This window comes from Exophiala spinifera (assembly GCF_000836115.1).
Source record: "Exophiala spinifera strain CBS 89968 unplaced genomic scaffold supercont1.2, whole genome shotgun sequence".
NCBI lineage: Eukaryota > Fungi > Ascomycota > Eurotiomycetes > Chaetothyriales > Herpotrichiellaceae > Exophiala > Exophiala spinifera.
Window position 1 is genome coordinate 1310232 of NW_015622514.1, and position 21251 is coordinate 1331482.

At 52.1% G+C, this 21251-nt stretch overlaps 8 protein-coding genes across 8 annotated transcripts; 2 read left to right on the top strand and 6 right to left on the bottom strand.

Moving 5' to 3' along the window:
- Positions 1 to 1344: 1344 nt before the first annotated feature.
- PV08_02761 (uncharacterized protein) lies at positions 1345 to 2229 on the bottom strand (the record flags this gene model as incomplete). Its single annotated transcript, XM_016377119.1, has 1 exon — positions 1345 to 2229. The coding sequence occupies one exon, from the start codon at positions 2227 to 2229 to the stop codon at positions 1345 to 1347; it is 885 nt and encodes a 294-aa protein (XP_016238689.1).
- Positions 2230 to 2753: 524 nt separating this feature from the next.
- PV08_02762 (uncharacterized protein) lies at positions 2754 to 3418 on the bottom strand (the record flags this gene model as incomplete). Its single annotated transcript, XM_016377120.1, has 2 exons — positions 2754 to 2962; positions 3046 to 3418. The coding sequence occupies 2 exons, from the start codon at positions 3416 to 3418 to the stop codon at positions 2754 to 2756; spliced, it is 582 nt and encodes a 193-aa protein (XP_016238690.1).
- Positions 3419 to 3838: 420 nt separating this feature from the next.
- On the bottom strand, positions 3839 to 4633 carry PV08_02763 (uncharacterized protein; the record flags this gene model as incomplete). Its single annotated transcript, XM_016377121.1, has 3 exons — positions 3839 to 4290; positions 4353 to 4545; positions 4595 to 4633. 3 exons carry the CDS (start codon positions 4631 to 4633, stop codon positions 3839 to 3841), a joined length of 684 nt encoding a protein of 227 aa, XP_016238691.1.
- A 2137-nt stretch (positions 4634 to 6770) lies between these two features.
- Positions 6771 to 8180, top strand: PV08_02764 (uncharacterized protein; the record flags this gene model as incomplete). The annotated part of the gene is made up of 1 exon (XM_016377122.1): positions 6771 to 8180. The coding sequence occupies one exon, from the start codon at positions 6771 to 6773 to the stop codon at positions 8178 to 8180; it is 1410 nt and encodes a 469-aa protein (XP_016238692.1).
- A 695-nt stretch (positions 8181 to 8875) lies between these two features.
- Positions 8876 to 10555, bottom strand: PV08_02765 (uncharacterized protein; the record flags this gene model as incomplete). The annotated part of the gene is made up of 1 exon (XM_016377123.1): positions 8876 to 10555. One exon carries the CDS (start codon positions 10553 to 10555, stop codon positions 8876 to 8878), a length of 1680 nt encoding a protein of 559 aa, XP_016238693.1.
- Positions 10556 to 11530: 975 nt separating this feature from the next.
- On the bottom strand, positions 11531 to 14167 carry PV08_02766 (uncharacterized protein; the record flags this gene model as incomplete). Its single annotated transcript, XM_016377124.1, has 2 exons — positions 11531 to 11893; positions 11945 to 14167. The coding sequence occupies 2 exons, from the start codon at positions 14165 to 14167 to the stop codon at positions 11531 to 11533; spliced, it is 2586 nt and encodes an 861-aa protein (XP_016238694.1).
- A 1392-nt stretch (positions 14168 to 15559) lies between these two features.
- PV08_02767 (uncharacterized protein) lies at positions 15560 to 17131 on the top strand (the record flags this gene model as incomplete). Its single annotated transcript, XM_016377125.1, has 1 exon — positions 15560 to 17131. The coding sequence occupies one exon, from the start codon at positions 15560 to 15562 to the stop codon at positions 17129 to 17131; it is 1572 nt and encodes a 523-aa protein (XP_016238695.1).
- Positions 17132 to 18084: 953 nt separating this feature from the next.
- PV08_02768 (uncharacterized protein) lies at positions 18085 to 19855 on the bottom strand (the record flags this gene model as incomplete). Its single annotated transcript, XM_016377126.1, has 3 exons — positions 18085 to 19429; positions 19501 to 19643; positions 19685 to 19855. 3 exons carry the CDS (start codon positions 19853 to 19855, stop codon positions 18085 to 18087), a joined length of 1659 nt encoding a protein of 552 aa, XP_016238696.1.
- Between the last annotated feature and the right edge of the window lie 1396 nt (positions 19856 to 21251).

The window sequence follows — 21251 nt, forward strand, 5'->3', positions numbered from 1 at the left end:
TCGAGATGGATGGTTTAAATTTTTGACTATCTGATCTATAACACTTGGGTGAGCTAGAAAGGAAGGAATTTGGCGCTGTTTCATTGACAATCATCGTCGCATTAGGAGTACCATAACCTCAAGTCTAGAAGGAATGCATTAAGTGATGAAGAGTCATTCATTTGGCACTTAAAGCGACATCTCGACCATTATCTGACAGTTCGAATATTCTCACAGGGACATGGCTATAGAAATTATGGCAAGACTTGCTAACAACAGTCAATCGAGAAGGCCTCGATTTAACAGTCAACTATGGGTCTTTGTGGTCACTCATATATATATCAATTTACGCACTCCTAAGGTGGAAGAGGTATATAAACCTCACAATATTTATATGGATACGATACTCGCCACCTTGCGGGCTCCTTCAACAACGTGGAAACCTTGTACAGTCTCGTTCGAGCGTCGATGGGGCCTTTCATGTCCTTATATCACCCGAGCACGCATTGAATCGATGGAGCCTCTTCTGGTTGAGGAATCCGACACTCACTGGCGTCTCGAACGGTGCCGAGAGATCACATTCAACTATACTGAGGTTGCGCAGCCACCAGACATCATCCCGCGGCATCGATATGATGTGAATGACGGGCGGGCGTTGACCGAGCCTGGGCGGACTGACGCCGCAATAGAACAGCCCAGCCAGGATGCAACGAGACATCTACGTGAGTCAAACAGAGGCCGCGGAGGAGGACAGTCACCTCATATCCCAGGAACCACGACTTTTCGACTGGACTAGGTGTGGAGCACAGTGCCGCCGTGGTCAGAGGTAACATTGGGTCCCAGGTCGACGGGTATAGATTGGCGCCGACAGGGTAATGTTGGGAATTGGGTTGAAGCACAATCGCGACAGGTTTCACGAGGAATCAACGCGTCCGCATCGTCGTTCCAGACAAATAGACACGATAACGGAGCGAGATGACGGCCAAGAATTGTTTCGAGAAACTTGGGGCGTGAGACTTTTCAAACCGCCCCGTTCGAAGTCTCGTCGAATTGGATAACCACTCTGATTTGCCTGGTGCGATATTCGAGGCTACGCCGGGCTCTATCTTTGGGCGACTTCCTCTTGCGCTGTTTCCCAGGTCCTGATTGCTGGATTCTGTACCAGAACTATGACTGCACGCTCTCACTCCCTCGTCGACCACGCTTTCTAGGGTCCTCCTTAGAGCTCGGTGACTCATGGCTCCTCGTTTTCTACCTTCTTTTCAATGGTCTATGTTATCAGGCAGAGGCAAACACTGACTGCTACTAGAAGTATACAACTCTCAAGGACTGTTGTAAGTCCACACCACTCCGTCCTGGCTTTCTTTAGGGATGCTGTGGGAGCTCGTTGAGGATAGTACGAGCTGCTAGCTTGCCTAGATTGTTCGAAGCTAGGGGCGAATCCCCTGTGAGAACATAACGATCGCGATGTGTTTCTCCTGTGATTTTCTTGTTGAGAGGAGTGACACCTAGCTTGCGAAGCTCCTCACCAACGAGCCAAGACATCTTCCCGGGAATATACCCAATATCGATGTTGGCGCCTGAGTCAAGCGTGTCGGGGAAGACATCGATCTCATATCCAGAGTAGATAAATTTACTCCCTTCAGGCTTGCCCACATTCGCGGCTAACATCGCAGCTGGTCCGTGACAAAGTGAGATAAGATAGCGTTGATGTGCATCTGCCCATCTAAGGATTTTGCCCACGGTGGGTGAGAAGGGAATATCGTTCAGAACGCCATGTCCGCCGGGGATAAAGACACCAATATATGGTGTATCTTTTGTGAATCCATCACCCCAAACACACTCCAAATTAAGTGGTTGACGCAACTTATCCTTGTACTTTTCGAAGATGTTCTTAACTGCCTCATCTTCCTGGGGGAAAGCCCACATTTCCAACTTGACTGGATCGCCAGAAACTGTGGCGACATCCACCTCAAAGCCGGCAGCATCGAGGTGAAGTACGGGGAGAAGCATCTCGACGGGATGATTGCCTGTTGAGAAAAACTCGCCACCAGCCATTTTTAAGTAACGCTCTTGTGTGGCAATCATGAGAATTCGCCATTTATCGCCCTTGTACGCGTTCGGGTAGTCTGCACCGTCGAAGTCGGTCTTTGGAGAGACATACTGCGTCAGTGAGTATGGTGATGGAAACCAGGCGTCATGTTCGGCTCGGTCTGGAACAGGTTTGCGGTCTGATGAAGCGGTAGCCATAACAGACAAGAGACAAAGTCAACGAAGCCGATAGTGGTAGTAAGTAGTAACAGTAAAAAGACCTAGAAATATCTGTCGAACTCCACGTCGGTTTGCGCACTCGTGGATTGGTATCTATATATACCTTGTTCCTTACCTGCTTTCTTTGCGTCAGAGTCGATAGCGCGAACCTTTGTTTGGAGGCATCCCCTTTCCCGGAGGGTGTGCAGGTATGATTGGTCGACTCTCCGATTGTACTGTGATCTTCTCAGTAGCGCTCCTACAGCGACGGAAACTCAAAACTCACTTCCGGACATACCTCCAATCAAAACTGAATTCAATCCGAAGCCTTGTGTTGAAGATTTGACGTCATTCATTTTCCTGACTCGGCAGTCCAAAAGACTCTTGATTGACAAGAATCGTCCAGTCAGGCGGGACCTAAACCTGACTCGACTCGCTCGCGACACTCGGGACACATGCAAAAGTTGATGTGGCGCAGAGATTCCTTGCCGAGGAGATCCGGAAGGGTCTTTGAACCCCTTCTACTATTCAAAATTCGACATCCAGTTCTCATTTGAAAGATCGTCCCACAACCATAGCTGCCCAACGTCATCAAGGGGGCCACCAGTATTCGATGAAAAGCCTAAATCTCCAAAGTTGAACTCCAGAATGTTGCTTGCAGCACTCGTAATGTTGTTATAATCTCCCGCCACTGCTGCGTTCTCAGTAGAGCCAAAGGTATGTTCGGACAAATCTAGCGTACTGATCAGTAGGTTCCTTGGCAAAGACGAGGATGAAGAGCGAGTCCAGCGTGTTGCGCGCGGCATGATGACCTACTGTACCCAATATCATCACCCGACTCTCCAGTGATCCCAGGGTCGACACGGGTTTTGAGCGCTTCCAGTAGCTTCAAGCTCTGAGTAGCTAGTCGATAATTCTGACTCGGAAACTGTTCGAACAAGCTGATAATGTTCTTCAGTGACAGAAGCCAAATTGATGACTCTGAGCTGTTGGGCCATGAGGCGATCATCAGGGATAAGATAACTCCAGCTGTGAATGAGCAGATAGCAACGTGCATGGCGGCATGAGTCGATTGAGAGATCAGCTCAGATGCCGCGAAAGTCGAGATGCTGGCAGTACGAACGGCAGACTCAGAGAGTTGTCTGATGCCTTCGGCCTGATGGTGTTGCATATGCTGGTGTTCACGCATATTTTTTTGGAAAGACAGCCTGCCTGAACAACACCATTTGGAGGTTATCGTAAGCCAACTGGAGGGCAATGGTTTGCAGCTGTACTTGGATTGGCCTTTGACTGATATCCACACTGTCGGTGCTACATTTCAGCCAGTCTGGTACACTTGCATGCCAATCTTTCAGCTCTTGATGAACCTCAAGGAGGCCTCAAAGCTGGTTTGTCTGCTTTTTACGACCGAGGAATGGACCCATGATCCTATATAGACGACCTTTAAACTTGTGATACGTCAAGGATGACAGCTCATTATCTGCTTGTGATGTTGATATCACGTCGACGTTGTTGTCTGTTTCATTGATTTCTGGTACATCACAGTCCGAGTCATCAACACCGCATGGCAGTCCAAATGCGACGGCGCAGTACCTTTGGGGTTAGCAGCTTAACAAACACTTGAGGCATGATCGGGAACAAACTTATCACCGATTTCCACGGCCCACCAAACCAAGCAAGACTCTTCTGTGCTGCTAGTACGCTGTTGACGATGAAGGCCGATGGCTTGGGCACATCGAACGGCGCTTCCAATGATAGTAAAGCCGAGATATGGCAAGCCGTTGAACAAGTGAAAGCTTCCCCACAAAATTGCAATTTGAACAGTCTCCAGAGTCGGGCTCGCCGTTATTCTTAAATATGCAACATCGAGCACTTTCATCATCTCTGCAATCAACGAGGTGGGAACTGGCATGTTGGAAGATGTTGCAGGGCTGGTCCACAGATAATGGGCCCCAAGACCCCAGACCAAAGACATCAAGAAAATAAAATTGCGATCAGCCGTGCTCACATACTCATTTGCCAGCACTCGGGTCGACCGTGCTCGGAATTTGGGCTCGTCGACTACCTGCCATCAGATGTCAGCGATGCCTCCCTAGCCTGGTGACGGCCGTCCTCTGCCAGACTTGCCAGCATAAACCAGTTGACCGAGTTGAAATAACTGTCCGAGAGCATATCTAGTGCTTCGGGAGGTGGAAGGACGTAGGATAACTCGTCGCGCCAACGAAAGGTGGTAGAGTGTTCCATCCGGAATGCAAGACTGCCTGGGATGGCATCGAAACTACCACACGGGTGTGCAACTTGGTCACAATCGAGTAGCTACCTCTTGCCATCAACAGCGGGTTCGGTGTAAGCAAGGAGGTCTTACAACTTTGCCGATATCCACGACACTGCTTTCCTCCAGCATTACGGGCCTCTCGGCGGTGGCCGGTACGATCAGTGGCAGTCGATTCCGAGAGAGGCGCAAACCAGGGGTCACACATTCGGATCCGGACTGAAGGCATGGGCGACAGGGTTTCTCGGGGGAGCACTGTACTGGTCAGAATTGAAGTCTGGAAGCATCAGGCTGTGTGTCTTGCTTTGATTTTGAGAGTCCTGCATCGTTCGCAGGCAGTCCGACGCATAGCCCGATCTGTCTCTGCCGCGATCTATATGAGAAAGATTCCACAATCAGTGCCGTCCAATCAGCACAGTATATCGACATTCCAGGGGTTCAGATAGGTGCTTTGGGTTGGGATGATATGAGTGATAAGGGTTCTTAGTCGGGGATGTAGCAAGGGACGAAACCTTGTGATTCTGAAAGAGAACTTGTCATTCTACGAGGGGGTCTAGGGGGCTGTCAGACTGTATAGGGTTCGAGGGCGTACGGCCTCGTAAAGGGCCCCTCGAACCGATACCGTCAAGGGTATCGGCGTCTCGGGACGATACCCCTAGACAGGCGTCTTTACATGTCTTGGCGCAAAAATACAGTAATCCCAACCAGTGGTCATGTGGGTCACGTGTGCGCTAAGCCCAAGATAACATTTGAAGCAAGAGCGACAGAATCTAGATGGCGATACTGGCCTATTAAATGGCCTCTGAGCCATTACATCTCTCAGCACCTAGCCACGAGCTAAGATTTGTGGCTGCGAAAGTGAGATTACGCTGGCGTAATCTCTCGCAAGTCCTCGGGCTCATCGTGGAGTCTCCCGGAGGACCAGTCCCTCGCGACAGAATGTCATCCGGTCGCCGTTAGGCATGGTGGTAGCCATTTTCCCCATTTCCTTGCGTCTATCATACGTATATAGCGGATTCTTTGCTCACTCGGGAAACAGGCGGGAGAAACTTCGAGACCTATTGCGAAGACCCACACCTACTGGGTACTTTGGCTGCGGCGTTCGTGAATGGTAAGCTTCCCAAAAGCCATTAAAATCCCCCAGATTTCGTAACGTAAGGACCTTAGGATGTCAATGGCGCAGAATTGCAGTCAATGGGGAGTACGTGTCCGAGAGTCTACTAGTCCAATTCATTCTGAGAGACTCTCTCTTCACTTGAACAAAGGCCAGGGGTAGAAGTGAGAGATGATCGACACTCTTCGCGTTCGGGGGCCTGGAGGAATCCTTCAGAGGCACTTTGAAACCTTTCTTCCTCCTTTCGTGAGTGTCTTCGGACATATCGAGAAAACGGTGGTGTAAAATGTCCACTTTATCAGCTTAGAAGTCGTGGATGGGTATGAGTGACTGGCCTATCAACCAATATGAAAGACCACCCTGAACCAAGACGCGACTGACAGGCAGTTCTGGCTACAGCCAAAGAGCCGTTTTTGGCTGGAAAGACTCCAAGATTGACTTACAAAGACCATCCGAATTGTGACTCTAATATCTGAAGTCACAAGAGGAAATGTGACTGACAGTTCTCTGAAACCCCCGATCGAACAATTTGCAGGTCCGAGACATCTCCTTTCGCCAGGGGTGCATACTTTGAGCGAAGTTGAGGCAGTCTTTAAGCGTGTCGAGATCTGACAAAGAAACGGCTATTATTGCAGTTGAGTCTCCAAAGAACCACGTACAATGGACGATGGTCGACGTGTCTCTCACTGCCTGTCCAGTTGAGGCGCAATCACAATGACCTGCATCTGTGACCGCGGCGGCGTCGACAGCAGCCTTGAACTTGGACTGTCGAAGGGGTATTTAAAAGCTGGTCGTCTTCCCTAGAGATCACTCATCATATCAACAAAACAAACACACGCAACCAGCTTTGCACTATTTGGAAACAGCGAGAATCATCATCCTAGTCAACTTATTATCAGCCGCTAACAGTCTGTACCCGATTCAAGGTGCGCGTCTTGACATTCAGCCTTTATCGACGACTACCACTGGATCAAAAGTCGACAGCAGGCCATGGCCAGACTCATCGTGTATCTGCTCGTGCAACTCTACGCCACTATCATCGTCGAATTCATCTTGTCTTTATATTGTTCGCCCTACAGCTCCGAAGGGTACATTCTCCTCTGCAAGCTAACATGCTACCTTGCATCCATGTATGCTACCACTATGTCATCCACCATGTCTTCAGTGGTTCTGTTGTGTGCAAAACTTGTCTACCGTGTCACGACTAGTGGTCTCTCAAAGCATCAGTCCCTGGACGCACACTTACCAAGAGCTTCGGATGACTCGACAACAACTATCTCGCGCGACTGTGATGCCCAACTGGAAGTACCGGGGAGTTTCCCACACTCTATCAGCATCGTCGAGAGCAAACAGTTGTCTACCTCAAGAATTTCGGAGAACAATACAGAAGATCAAATCTCACGGTCAGGTCCAACTACGTCACCTCTCGATGGATTGCTCATCTTGATACAAACTCTCGGAGCCTCTGTCTCCCAACCCCTCAACATCGTAATCGACAGTCGCATTGCCTCTAGATGCTTTCGTTCCACGTTGACACACGATCACTTTGGTCATGGCTTTCAGGCAGGAGGCTGGCGGTGGCAATGTTCTCAACATCATGCTCCGCCAGGTCGACAACATCATCCCTTGCTACCGTTGTTCTCAGCCACTGCGGGTCGGTACATTTCGGGCCGTCACGAACCTCTCAGCTCTGGACACTCGACGACAGAGGTATTGAATCAGGACATGATCCTTCCTGGAACCGAATATACTGCATCCGGATTGTGCCAGGATGAGTACCAGCAAGTTCAACTTGAATATTCGGCATCCGGACGCCGTCGAGACAGAGGCAACATCCAACCTGGAAATGGAAGTGAGCAGCAGAACCACCAACAACGACAAGACGGCCGAACCAATTCAACCTCTGGAGCCAATTCGAACAATGCAGACGGCCCAAGTCGGAGCCGATCGGCGGCTGTTACTGGCGGTGGCTCTGGTTCGAGCGGCGGTAACGATGATGACGATGAAGGCAGAGATAGAGACGGCCACGACCCGTCCAACCCGACAACCAGTCCATCTTATGCTTCTGACTCGGACCCTGACTCGGATCCAGACGCGGACACGGACACGGACACAGACACAGACTCAGACTCGGATTCGGATTCGCACACAGAAGGCGGTGCCCGTCTTGTTCCACACGAAGCGTTTGGCTCGGGTCCGAGCATTCCTCGTCGAAACGATTCGCGTTCCGCCCTCATCCACCCTTCGACTCCGGATCCAGGATACATGATCCAGGACGAAGAGGACGACGCCGACGTAGATACTGACACGGACGGGTCGGAGTTTCGATACAGCGACAGCGACAGCGAGAGCGAGGGCGCGAGCGACGATGAAGACAACAGCCAGCGGCAAGACCATGACCGTCACCTTGACTATGACTATGACTACGACTACGATTATGACCGTGACCGAGATCGAGATCGGGATCGTCAACGCTCCACCCGTCCATATCCGCATCGGTATCGGTATCAGGATCGTCTCGGTCGACGCATGGCTTGGGATTGGACCGGTAACCCTCAGCCTTGAGCGGGTGGATGAACTCGTTCAAATTGGGAATGGGCTTGACAGGAAATTGGGCGTGGGCTGGACTGGGTTGAGTTTGGCTGGTTTGGACATTTCTTTGCATGTGTGTGTGTGTGGTTTTCTGGTATCGAGGTAATATGTTGAGTACACACCGTACCGTAGTACGGAGGAGTTACCTAGTACGGACTTCGTTTTACAAGGCGCCGTGCAGTGCAGAGAGTACAGTGACAAGTGTGGACATGGACGTCAGCATGGTAGAAAGCGTACAGAGGACGAGTGGGTAGGAGTAAGTACGAACGAGTGCGGTTGCAGTCGAGGGCTCGCTCCCTAGAAAGAACTAGAAAAGAAAGCAAAATAAAACAGAAACAGAAACAACAACGACGACGGAAAAGAAGTATTCAATGTCATATCTCGATACATTCAACATATGCCTCTCCTACTCATTGGCCACGTACTGCTTTGCTCCTCAACCATCATGGGATAAGAAAATTGTAGAAGAGCATTGTCCAAAAAGAAAAGGTAGCAAGCCGAAATTCGTTACATGTCGTAGAAACGTCGTGGGTAACATTAGGCACAACCACAACCACCATCTTAGTACCTGGTCGAGGACCGCCGTCCCTCCTAGCGTCAGAGGGCATCCATGCGACCCTCTCAGAACACCAGGGTACTCGTATGGCACGGCATTTCGTATCCCCTCGTTACACTCCCCAAGGGATGTCTTCCTCTTCACACCTCATACAAGTCAAGTATCCTAACCCGCCACCTTGTCCGTCACTCAAACTCCGTATATCGAGTTCCAAACAATTCCTCGTCAATGGCTTCACAATGTCCCTGGCGACATTTTTGATTTCGTCAACCTTGCGCTCGAACCGTCTAAGGTTGTCTCGAGTGTAGACTGCCGAGCTACTAGAGTGGCCCGGGGGCTGGATCTTGAGAAACCGCTTCAATTCGTCATGTGGCAAGAACGCATCTGGGTTCGTGGAGCCGATCATCCTGAATATTCGACCTGTGTTTACAGCCACAGGGGCCGGAGGTGGTGGATGGGAGGCTAAAGTCAGTACGCCTCCTGCCGTGGTACCGTTACCTCCCGACCCTCTCGACGGAACATTCACATTCGTGTTCGCGCTCCCTGGTCTCGAAGACGGACTGTTTTTCAGAATGCCTCGGACTTCAGGCGTTGTGTTTTCGGCTAGCCATTGCCTCCACAAGCTCATTGCCAGCCAGCCTAGGTAGTCGTTCACTGGATTGACTCGTTCCCCGCGGCTCGTGGTAAGCGTCAATCTGAACAATTTCGTCTCAATGCGCAACTTCAACTCCTCGAGTTCGTCCACTTTGTCCTCGATCAGATCAATCACGGACTGCGGGACTTCATAGCCGCTGCCGTTCGGGTCAGGAGATTTGATGTACGGCAGTCCTGCGGGCCACTGGCCAACAACATGTGTGAGCGCTTCGGAGAAGATTATGCGACTCCGTGCAAGATAGCCCAATTTCAGATATGACGGTGGGTATTTCGCAATCTGCTTGAACAGCCGGCTCGAAAACCGTAGTAGATGATGGTCAATCCGGGGCCCGACAACTGGCAACGCTTCATACATGTCCGCCAAGCTGAGCAGAGCCTTGCATTCCGAGTAGGCAGACGCGATATTCGCTGCATTCAAGAGCGGAGGGTAGTTGTAGAAGATTCGAAAAAGATTGTCGTAGTCGCGCAACAGAGGATTGGCCAATGCTGGATCTGCCGCCATAGGGAGCTGAGCTGTTGACTGTGACACACCATGGTGTGAAGGAAGGGCAAGACTGGCCATGGATCTAAAGAAAGACGTATGGGTAGGCTGTACGCGTGGTCTTCGTTGCGGCTCAGCTTGGTACGGTGGCGGGGGTGGTTGAGATGTGGCATACAAAGCTCCTTCAGGCGCTTTTTGGACGAGGATGGGTTCGTCTTCATCTTCCTCTAGATTCTCCCAGTCTAGTTCAAACCGCCAACGTTGTCGAGGAGGTGAGATCGGCCGGGCTTGTTGGGTACTGCGTGCAGAGCTGAGATGAGATGATTCTTCGCCAATTACACTGAGAGCCTGCTCTCGTCGTGAAGAAGGCGCAATAGCTGGTGTCCGTGACCATTCTTCACGCGTGTTGGCTTCGAAGAATCTCGAAAACTGTGCAAGCGTAAAACTGTGTAATAGATACTTCTTCTCTTGTCCATCGCACGCTATCACAATCTCCACGTCTCCCGACTGGGAGAAGAAAGGAAACTCGTTCAGAGGAGCCTGGGTCTGGCCTCCATGGTGAGATCTATTTCGATGGTGATGTCTAGATCGCGACGTTCGAGAAACGACGGAGGCAGGCCCTCGAGACCGCTCCGCAACTTCAGCACGTGAAACCATTTGTGCAGGAATCCGAAGGTCAAGTTCGATGTACGTTTTCTAGATCATGCCGTCTTCTTTCTCGTGTTCTTCGTGTACGCATAGGTCTTGCGCCGAATGTTGTCCAAGTTGCGCACATGTTAGACCGAATCCTCCTCCCTCTGTCTGTCACACGCCGCTGGGTAACACTGTCCCTCCTTGTAATTCCAAGTGCTAGGCGCGCGAAAGACGTCGAGACAGCGCGGAGAGAGGAAGGGCTCTTCAGAGGCAGCGCGAGTACCTGTACCGTCGCGATCGTGGATGATTGAGGCCCTTCGATGTTGCAAATCTTGGAGTGCAACCGAGCTCGAGTGATATGTGCGCTACAGAGTCAAGACGCCCCGTAACGATTTTCGAGAGAATTCTTACTCCTCCGTCATGTCAAAGAATCAGGCTGGCGGATGCTCGTCGACTGAGGCTGGCGCAGAGGGACGAGTGTGGCAATGAGGATGCAGGCGATTCATGCCACTTAGGGATAGGGCTCGTATGCAGGGCCAAAGCACCGCGGCCACTCGTTCGCAGCGCTGAACCAAGGCACACCGACAACCAGGGTGTATTTCACAAATATCGACTTGTCATTCGCAGAAGCCATAGGGCACTAAAGGAGCACTCGGCAATTACTATCAAGTGAATGGGCAACGAAGAGTTCACTAATAATTAAGAGTCCAGTCAATCCCCATCGAGACAAAGCAAAGCTGAGGCGTAAATCCACATTGCTATGTGACTTTGATGAATCCTCAGGCCAGTGTATCCTGTCTAGATTTTAATGCTGAAGACGACTCTTCAATGCTCTCACACAATTCAATGCATCCTCGAGAGACTGAAGCTGAGTGAACGGCCACTACACATATCCCTCTCATGTCCACAAAAGCGCCACGCCTACTGACCGACACCAACAATGACAACGCTATGCTAAAGACTATGGTCCAAGAAGTGAAATGAAACGCTGAAGCCGCATCAGAAGACCGCAGTCAACCCGCTCTTGGATTGCCGTTTGCTGAAACGCTTTCTGCCCTTGAGCGATTCGGTATCGCCTCCAGAGAGTTGTTTGTGAAGCATCATACGACCAGAGTGCCCGTGGGTGACCGAATGAAGACTCAGGTCTGTCGTCCTATCCATTGTGCTTGCATGACTGGATAGCCCGGAAGATGACAAGTTGAGGGTATCGTCATTGGCATAGGTGTTATTGGAGTTTTGCAAAGAGATTGCAATCTCTCGGGCTCTTACCAGTGCGTCAAGCCACTCCTGTGCTGATATGGCCGTCGCCATTTGTTCATTCGAAGGCGGTTTTGGATCCTCGAAAACATAGTGTCTGTCCTTCTGTTTACCAGGTTAGTCACGAGGCTGCGTGGCGAGAGTGAATGAGCTTACCGTATCGACAATCCACTGAGTAATTCCCTTCGAGTCTGTCGCACTGGAGAATTCTGTGCCGGGGGACAACAAAGATATCTCTGACTTGGATTTCTTCTCCTCGCCGCCAGCTGCTGCAATAATTATGCGAGCGCTTGATGTCACCATCACAAGCCTTTGTCGCTTCTTGGTGTCCCTGCTGCCAAACAACCTGGACAATTTGTTTCCTCCTTCGCCCCCGTGGGGACTATGAGGATTTGGTGTCGACACAACACAGAGATTGCCCAACTTGAGGATTCTCTCATTGTTCCTGGTAAGGACCGGTGACCATTCAATGTCGAGTTGGCTCGGTGGCGGCAACTCAGTGATCACACGTGGGTGCGGTTTCTGATTGTTCGGAGGAAGCATGGTCGATTGTGTGCTGTGTGCTGGTGCTATATTAGCAGGGTAGCTCTCCTGGTCAGCACCGCCACCATTGAGCTTGATAGGTGCCTGTGGAGGAGGGACGTAAGCCTTCAACCGCGGCGCTTTCTGCTGCCACAGGCCTCGACCCCACTGTATCCCGTTGAAGAAGGGATGATTTTTCGCATGTTCAAGCGAAAGACGCCGCTGAGGATCCAAGACCAGTAGTCTTTCTACAAGATCCCGAGCAAGATCCGGGAAGCCTCGAGGGAAGTCGTAGTCAAGGTTGACAATTTTCTGAAAGGTTTGGTAGTCGTTACTAGCCTTGAATGGTGGCCTACCAGCCAGGAGCTGATATATGATACACCCAAAGGCCCAGAGATCGCTGGCCTTACAGGCATTTTTATCCGTCAACAATTCAGGGCTCACGTATTCTGCAGTGCCGACAAACGAGTTCGCCCTGTTCTCATCCGATGTGGCATCAGGTTCGAAGTCGATTCGTCCCTCGGGATCCTTTCTCTCCGACAGCAGCTTGGCCGTACCAAAATCGGTCACCTTGATGTGCTTGTTCTCATCGAGCAAGAGATTTTCGGGCTTCAAGTCTCGGTGGATAACGCCGCGGCTGTGCATGTATTCAATTGTGTCAAGAATCTGTGCGCCATAAAATTGAGTGCACTCTTCGTCAAAGGTCGACATTCGCTTTAGTACCCCGAGCAATTCACCTCCGGGGCATAGGTCAAGGACGAAATATAGGGATCGCTCGTCCTGGAAAGTGTAGTACAATCGGACGACACCAGGATGATCCGTCAACCGATTTAGCGTATCCCGTTCGATGTTGACATACTTGACCTTCTTTTCTTTGATGATATGGCGTTTGTCGAGTACCTTGATTGCGTAGTCCTTGCCGGTTGACCGGTCTGTCGCCGCAAGCACTGTACTGTAAGAACCTTCACCTAACGTACGCCCAAAATTGAAATCTTTTACCCCCTTTTTGACAGGCTTAATTGATACCCGGCCATCGGCATCGTATTCCTTCTTAACGCCCACAGCCGCCCCCCGTTCTTGCCAGTCTTCGGCCGCGCTGGTCAAAGGTCGATCTTCGAGATTGTACGGCGACCCGGAAAGAGGCGTATGTATCGACCCCGGAGTGGTAGACAGCGGTGTGCTTCCGACTGGAGTGGAACCCAGCCGTGTTGAGCCCATTCCTCGAGAAGCCTTTCGTGGTGGGAGAGGGGCATTGCCCGACGTATATTGTCCTGGCCCATATGCTCTTTCTGTATGAGAATCATCTCTTGAGGGTACACCGGCCACTTCTCCCATGCCCGATCTCTTTGAAGAGGTCCTCACAGGGAAGCCCGAATTGCCGGCTCCATCACCTCGCACCCTGTACGATCCTTGTCTCGAGATCCCGTTGCCGGCAGCACCGTTGACAGGCATCTGTGTATAATAGGTTGATCCAGGGCGATTCGAGTTGGGTGGGTATTGAGGAAACTGCGCTTGTTGCTGATCTTGATATGTGTAGGGAAGATTCGACCTCTGTGCGGTTCGGTCCGCCGGGCGATTATTCGGGGCGAAGGTCGATGGTGCAGTGGAAGACGAGACTGATGATGATAGCTCAGTAGTCACTTGAGACGATGGGCCGTCCGGAGACGTCTCTAACGGAGAAACAGGGCTGTCGGATCTGGGAGGCACAGCTGACAGGTAGTCGCCTCGTCCGGTGACATCGTTCAGTGGAGAAACGTTTGGAAGTGTGGCCGGCGTAGATTGAGGCTGTAATGCAGTATCAGGAGAAGCATCATCCGGGTTCGCAATCCTCAGCGGACCAAGAGACAGGTCAGCCATGTTTGCCTGCGGTCTTGGGAGTCGTGGGCGGCGTGGCTTGGAAAAGCAACGTGGTGAACGATGACGTGCGGCTTCAGGCCTCGAAAGAATGTCTCGATCACAGTGTACGTGTCCGTCTCTTCATTATTGCTACTGCAGTGAGGCCGGCGGAGCGATTTTGAGGCAGCAAGGTCGTCAAGGTGTAGTCCAGAGGCGACCCAAGGATAGTGCAGGATGCGTAGCGAACTCGGATTCGTTTCAAGATCTCGCCTAGGTATGGGGTCTCAGGGAGTAGAGAAGCCGTCGGAAATGGCGCAAAGGAAGTCGTCGACAATCGAAGATAGCGAGCGTATAGGACCTTTTCTTCTTGGAAAGAAAGAACCGACAAGAAGAAGGCTGGGGATGCAGTGGGAGGAAGTGTTGTGCTGGCTGGGTTGTAACAGAATACTGTATGCGAGACGATGATGCCAATGCAGAGATGGCGGTTAGTCTCGCAGCTCGTACAGGACTGTCGATGCCCGTACTCGCCCTTGCAGTGCAGGCGCAGGCGCAGGCGCATGCGCAATTACGATGGCGGTTCCAGTTCCAGTCCCATTAGGTGCAGTTCACGCCCAGGGAGCCCCCAGCAGCCGGAGGAGCAGCAGCCCCAGGCCCTCCGTGGCCTGTCAAGTGTAGCCTATTGTAGCCCCATGGGAGTCTAAATAGTGGTCTGGGCGAGCCTTGGTGAGCACCCGTTTCATCCTCGCCCTCAAATTCTCGATCCACCTTTTGTGACTTGCCGATCGCATCTCGTCTCCACCGCCTGGGCATCACCGACCTTTTGGGTTTGCAAGGATGCAAAACCACTTCGCTCGATAGTCGATGTACTCTTGTGCTGCCGATGGAGAGGCGTCTTTGTCTTGTGGCCTCACACTTTTGCAAGCCTCCAGATCGCCCTCGAGGCTCGTTGAAGCATAGCTTTCGCCTTTCCCCAGCAGTCCACCGTTGAGGACTATTCCATTTCGGTCGTGCTCGAGATTGCTGTGGAGTTTTTGATGAACTGAAGAGACTGTGCCACGTATGGCAGTGGGTATTGCATGGCATGGGTGAACCAGTCTTTGCTTTGAACGTAAAAGCCGTGAAAGATATCACATTTTGAACAAAGAGTGGTTCGTCAATTGTCAAGAGAACATGGCAACTGAGGATGGGAGAGGCCAGTGAACGCGAGAGAAATGTGACCTTGCGTCTGCTCGAGGTGAGCAGTCTGAAGAGAAAGAGAGAGGTAGGCACCATGCGCCTTTTCTAATCGCTAGCGACTTGCTATTACAATTGTCTGCGTTAGCAGCTTCCATCACCACTCTAGGACGATATTACTGCTCTCTCGTCTCACAAATTATTGCTGTGGGTAGCAGTTCGAAAGGGTGAGAAAACACCATGATCCGCCTCCCGCCCAGCAGCATATCGCTTTCTGCCGTTGATATTGATTTCGGCCTCCGGCAGGCTGATATTTATTATGGCTTACTAAGGCAGGGTTTCAAGAAACATGATATCGCTCGTTATCTCAACGACCATCGTCAAGCTCAAGCAGAAGCACATGGTCTGCCTGGCACAGAGTTCAATATATCGGCCCCAAGTACATTTGAGCTCACCTCTCGTCAAGTCAGTCCACGTCCACAGGATGAGGGGGATCAAGAGAAGGATGTTCCGCAGGTTGTGTCCAGCAACAGGACCGCTTCATCCGATTGTGGCTCGGGGTCGTCCTCATACGCTCAAGATGTTGCATACCAAGAATGCAAAGCGGCTGGAAACCATGAAGACAGCAGATCGCCTTCCCCAAAAACCACTGTTCCAACGATGCGAGTCAATAGGCATGCACCTCGCAAAAGCTCACTCCTTCGCTTCTTCAGAGCTGCTTCGCCTGAGAAGCAAAGCCCTGAGGGTAACTCAGAAAGCGTCGTCGACTCGCCAAAGCACACCGCCGCGAGGAACAGCAGCAGGCGGAGTTTGACGCATTTTTGGCGAACTCCTGAGCCCGAAGAAGCTGACAGTGACATACCAGAGAAGAATTCGCTCGCCGATAAATTGATGCGATTGTCTCTTGAAAGCACCGGCCGGAAGAGTGACTCTACCATCGACTTACCTCCCATTGCCAACACTTACACCCTCCCTGACAGCCCTGGTCTAGGTACAAGTGAAGCATTTGGCGGTTCGGAAAATATCTCCGATATAAGATCTCCTTCGAAACAAGATCAAGGACTCAGAAGCAGTCGTCTCCCAGGTGTAACCGGATCGTCAACCTACCTGCCGAGTTCACCACCTCCTGTCCCAGATGCATCACCAGTCGAGTCTTCATCTTTCAGCCACGCATTGTCAGCATCCCCAGAGTTTCCTGTTACTCCAACCCCGATCAGAAACGCAGCCTCATACCCTCGTACCGAGCCTCACCGGGTCAGGCACCAATATCTTGACGGCAGTGGATTTTCGGTATACAACGATTCTCTTCCAGCTGTTTCCCAGCCACAAACCCCTGCAGATCTCGCACGAGGCCCATTCCTCACCGAACAAGATGCAGCTTATACTGCTCCTCCCGGCATGCTTCTTGTTGGTTCTGGTAGTGTATCTGCTGGCGACACTGGCAGGTGGGATCGTGGAGTGAGCGAGCAAAGTCCGACAGCCCGCGCCATCAGCCTGCGAGAACGTCGAAATCGAGAGCTCTTGCGAGGTGTCAGAGCCGAGGGCGTCCGATTGCAAAGGCTGCGGATGAGGGACGAAGCTATGTTCACTCGGAGAGCAGACGCGGCCAATCCTCCTGAGGGTGACGGTACTGATGAGAGGTTTCGGGCCGCGGCGGAAACATTCCAAGATGCATGGAGAGATGACCTTGATGCCGACCGTGTCGGGGAAGAAAACTTCGAGTCAGAGGCCAGCGAGAGCCATAATGGAGGCATGAGGGTTGTCAGTGGTAACGCAAGATTCATTGACGCCTGGGAAGGGGGTCTCGGATAGGTAGACAGGCTAAGGTTTGTTGAGACATGGAGTGCCTGAAAGCCTTGGTGATATCGCACACAGAGTGCACCAATGTCCCTCTTCCGCAGGGTCTAAGCAGGAAGTATGAGTTAGTCTTTGTATTAGTATCAATGCACTCCCTTTCTACTCCGCACCTCAGTCGTACTGGAATATAAGGTCTCAGGGTTCGTCAAGGGTGTTGACGTGCTTATACAGCAGCAAGAAAGTAGGTAGGGTAGTTAGCCCGTCCTCGTGCACGGGTTTGAGTGGAGAGTGGCCGGGTGCGTCAGGTAGGTCAGAAACGTAAGGGTACGTAAGGTACGTGAATATATGTAAGTGGTCCGGCCACGCCCTACTCTTGACATGTTGCACCTAGCCATGTCGTGCTCAGGCACCTCCGGAAGCCTAGAACCGAGCCACCACGCTGTCGTGCTGGGGCAGGTCGGCGATATGCCGCGCGGAGGGAGTTAGTTGGTCCAAAAGGACACGACGAAGATGAGGCCAAGCAAGTCCCCCTTTCCGAACCACACCCGCCCCCCCCCCTCCCTTCTTCCCATCCTTCCCATCTCGGAGTCTTGCCGCTCTGACCATGGCTTGGAGGGTCAGGGGTCGGCCCGACCGTTCAAGACATCATCGTGACTGAATCCGCCAAAAAAAAGATGAGGTTGCACTGCAGCTCGCTTCATATCTGATGCCCATACTCGGCACGGGCCCTTGGGCTGGGAACCTCGGATCGGTGAGGCGGCGCATGCCGTGGGTGACGTGCATCAAAGAAGCATCAAGTGCCTTCCAGCCCACACGGCTGATCCGGTCGATCGGGTCGCCTGGGGATCTCGTTGGATCTGAATTCAGCCTTGCAGCTCCGGAGATCTGGGGTAGCAGCAAGAGACGTATGGACATCATCATCACACACTCAAATTCAAAACGCATATCCTTGGGGGGTCGATCGTCAATCAGACTTCTGTGCGGTTCTGACCCTCCTCGTTCTCTGCCCTGATATCCTGCTTGTTCGCCGCCGCCGCCGTAAACATGCTGTCGAAAGCGTTCACGCCCACTGGATTTCCCAGCTTCTTCCTCCACGCCTCGCCTCTCAATACGACAAAGAGCATCGGGATGAAAGCCAACACGCCGCCGATCAGCGCAAACATGAGGAACGTCCACTGGTACCCGATCCTGTCGGCCAACTTGACGACGTAAAAGGCAAAGGTCATACCGATCTCCTGGCGGACGAAATTGAACAGCTGCGCCACCTCGCTGCTCTCGCGCCTGTAGCAATCGGTCGCGTACGTGTAGGTGGTGGTCGTGATGATCTGGAGGCCGAAGCACGAGATTCCCATGCCGAGGATCGGTGCGATCCAGGCCGTCCGGTACTGCAGGCAGAACCCGTAGATCAAGAGGCCAGCAGGTACGACGACTTCGCCCATCCAGATGGCCTTCAGTCGGACTTCCGGTTCCGGGTCCCGGCCGAGGAGCCGTTTCCGCTCACGCTTCACGATGTGGTCCACGACCCAGCCGGACACGCATTCGCCGAGGATGCTACCGATCGTGAGAGAAGCGCCGTACGTGAGTCCGATGGCCAGTGTTTCCCAGTGGAAGAATCGGGTAAATATCGCCGCCACCGTCACCGCGGGAAGAATCGAGGCGAAGCCGTACATGGTTCCGTAGTAGAGTGCGGGAAACAGAACGGATGGGTACTTGGCCATCTTCAGAGCCGGGATGACGAATTGGCCTGGCCGCAGGGACAGTTGAGGAAATTTCGAATACAGTCGAAGATGCCGGAGGTAGGCCGATCGGGTGAAAATTGTATATTGTGGACGACCTGGCTGGCGTCCGCCTCCGCAAGAAGAGTTAGAGTTAGACACCTCTGCCTGTGCGTCTCTGATGTAGAGAGTTTCAGGAAGGAAGAAAAAAGCCGTGACGAACATCACCGCGTCGACGATGGAGACGAATTTGAAGATCCATCGCCATCCACAATAATGCCCCAGCAGTCCACCGACAATGGGCGCCAGATGACTGCCCGTGGTCATGGTGACGGTGAAGAAGCCCATGGCTCTGCCTCTCTGGTCGTAGGAGAAGAGGTCCGTGATAGTGGCCGCTCCCAGGGCGAAGGCAACCGGGAAGAAGCCATTGAAGACTCTCGCCACGATCAACTGTCCGTAAGACCGGGCATATGAGCACCCCAGCGCGGAGGCGAATCCGAGGAAGGTCGTCCCAAGGTAGACTGGCCGTCTGCCATATTTGTTGGACAGCGGTATCCAGACCCAGGGAGCGACCCCATTGAGCGCAATGCAGACTGTGCTAGATAACCCCCCTTATTGTCAATGCCTCATCCTTTGCGAGGATACCCGCGACCTATGATGATGACTTACGTCTGGTACGATGCTCTGACGGTGCTGATACCGAATTGTTCAGCAAGTAGCCCGTACGCAGGGTTGATTGTGGCGGTGTTCAGGCCGCCTATGGCTGCGAGGAGCGACGTTTGCACAAGTATTGTGATCTCGACGTCGTCAGTCTGTGCGATGGGAGTGTCGTCGATCTGAAAGGACAACATACCTTGAGCCATAATGGCCAATTCAGGGGATCTTGCGGGTCCGCACTACTACTATCGTGATGAGCCAGCTCATCACCCATACCAAGGTTCGGAGCGACCGATTGATGATGGTCGTCAACCTTGAACTCCTGGTCGACTGTCAATTCCCCATGGCGATCATCCTCACTGCCCATCATCGATCGGGTGTCCTCGATTTGTCGTGAACTCACCGGAGAAGAGCGCAGAGTCAACAAGAGACTAGACGGTCTGAAAGTCACAACCGAGGGAATCTAGTGATGCATCATTGCTGATTATGTGCATGAAAGCGACCGGCGAAATCGACACTGGCGAACTATTGTAGCGATGGTGCCGTCGCTAGCCCTGGCGTTTGGAGGGGACGTGTATGTAAGAGAACGGAGGTGGTCTAAAGCAACGAAAGGTTGACTAACTAGTTACTAGTCCCTCGCTAAGGGATGCAAGAGGCTCGATTGACAAGGCTCTTTCTCACATCTTACACATGGTATCCTGACATCGCAGAGTGGACAGATGCCTGGCAACAGTCCTCAGGGGGCGGAAGGGCTGATTTATTAGCGACGGGAAACGAAACCCGACGACCAATGGGCAGGTCCGGACGGAACCCATACCTGTAGGTTTACTAGGCTGGTCAATGAACTCTTTGTTGGAACAGGAGGTCAACACGTGAATCATTCCATTCATGAATGGTCTGGGGGAGAAAATCAGAAAAGCAATCCACCCAGAGGTCTGTATCGAGCCCGACAGTGGAAACTTGAGAACAAGCTTTGCTCCCTAAAGCTTGAAATCTCTCGCCTCGCTGGACAAGGGATTGAGATGACATCGCAGGCATGCCATTCTGACGACAGTTTGATCAGGCTATCACGAGAGCACCACGTCGTATTCCCCGTGTCTCCCCAGACATGGTGCTTGCTGACTCGGATGACAAATTCCAATATTAGCATCGAGGCTGAGCTGCAGGACTGACGTCAAGCAGATGATCATGCTGTCAGCAACATTAACATATACCGCATTTGGAGGAGGCTGTTGGCGCGGCGTGGCTAGCCATCTATGGGTAGTCACGACGGCACTGCAACATGCCATTATACCCCTGCTTCGATCCTTACAAGATCCCGCGTTTCGGCTAGAGAGCCAATGTTGATCATGGAGCAGGTGCGAAGCTCCGAAGGGCCTTGGTCACCCCTTCTACAACCCAGACGTATAGTGCAGGGCGTGGTGGTTGTCGTTGAAAGGGGATGGTGTTGCAGAAATCTTTTCGGGATGAGAAGAGCTTGCGAGACTAGTTCAAGGGGATGTATATAGGTATGTATGCTTGGGGTAAAGACGTTACTTCTTGTTACCATGCGTGGATTGATGGCCTCAGACACGTCCGACCCAAGTATGCACCACTATAGAAGTGGTGTCGAAGCCGCTGACAGCCAAGTATGGGAATTGGGCTGGCGAAAGGTTGCATCCATCGGTGTCTGCTTGCTCTGAGGCTAGGAAGACAATATCTCTGCACCAGTTGAATATTCTATCCATTGATCGCGAAGCTGGTAGTCACCAGCTCGAACATGA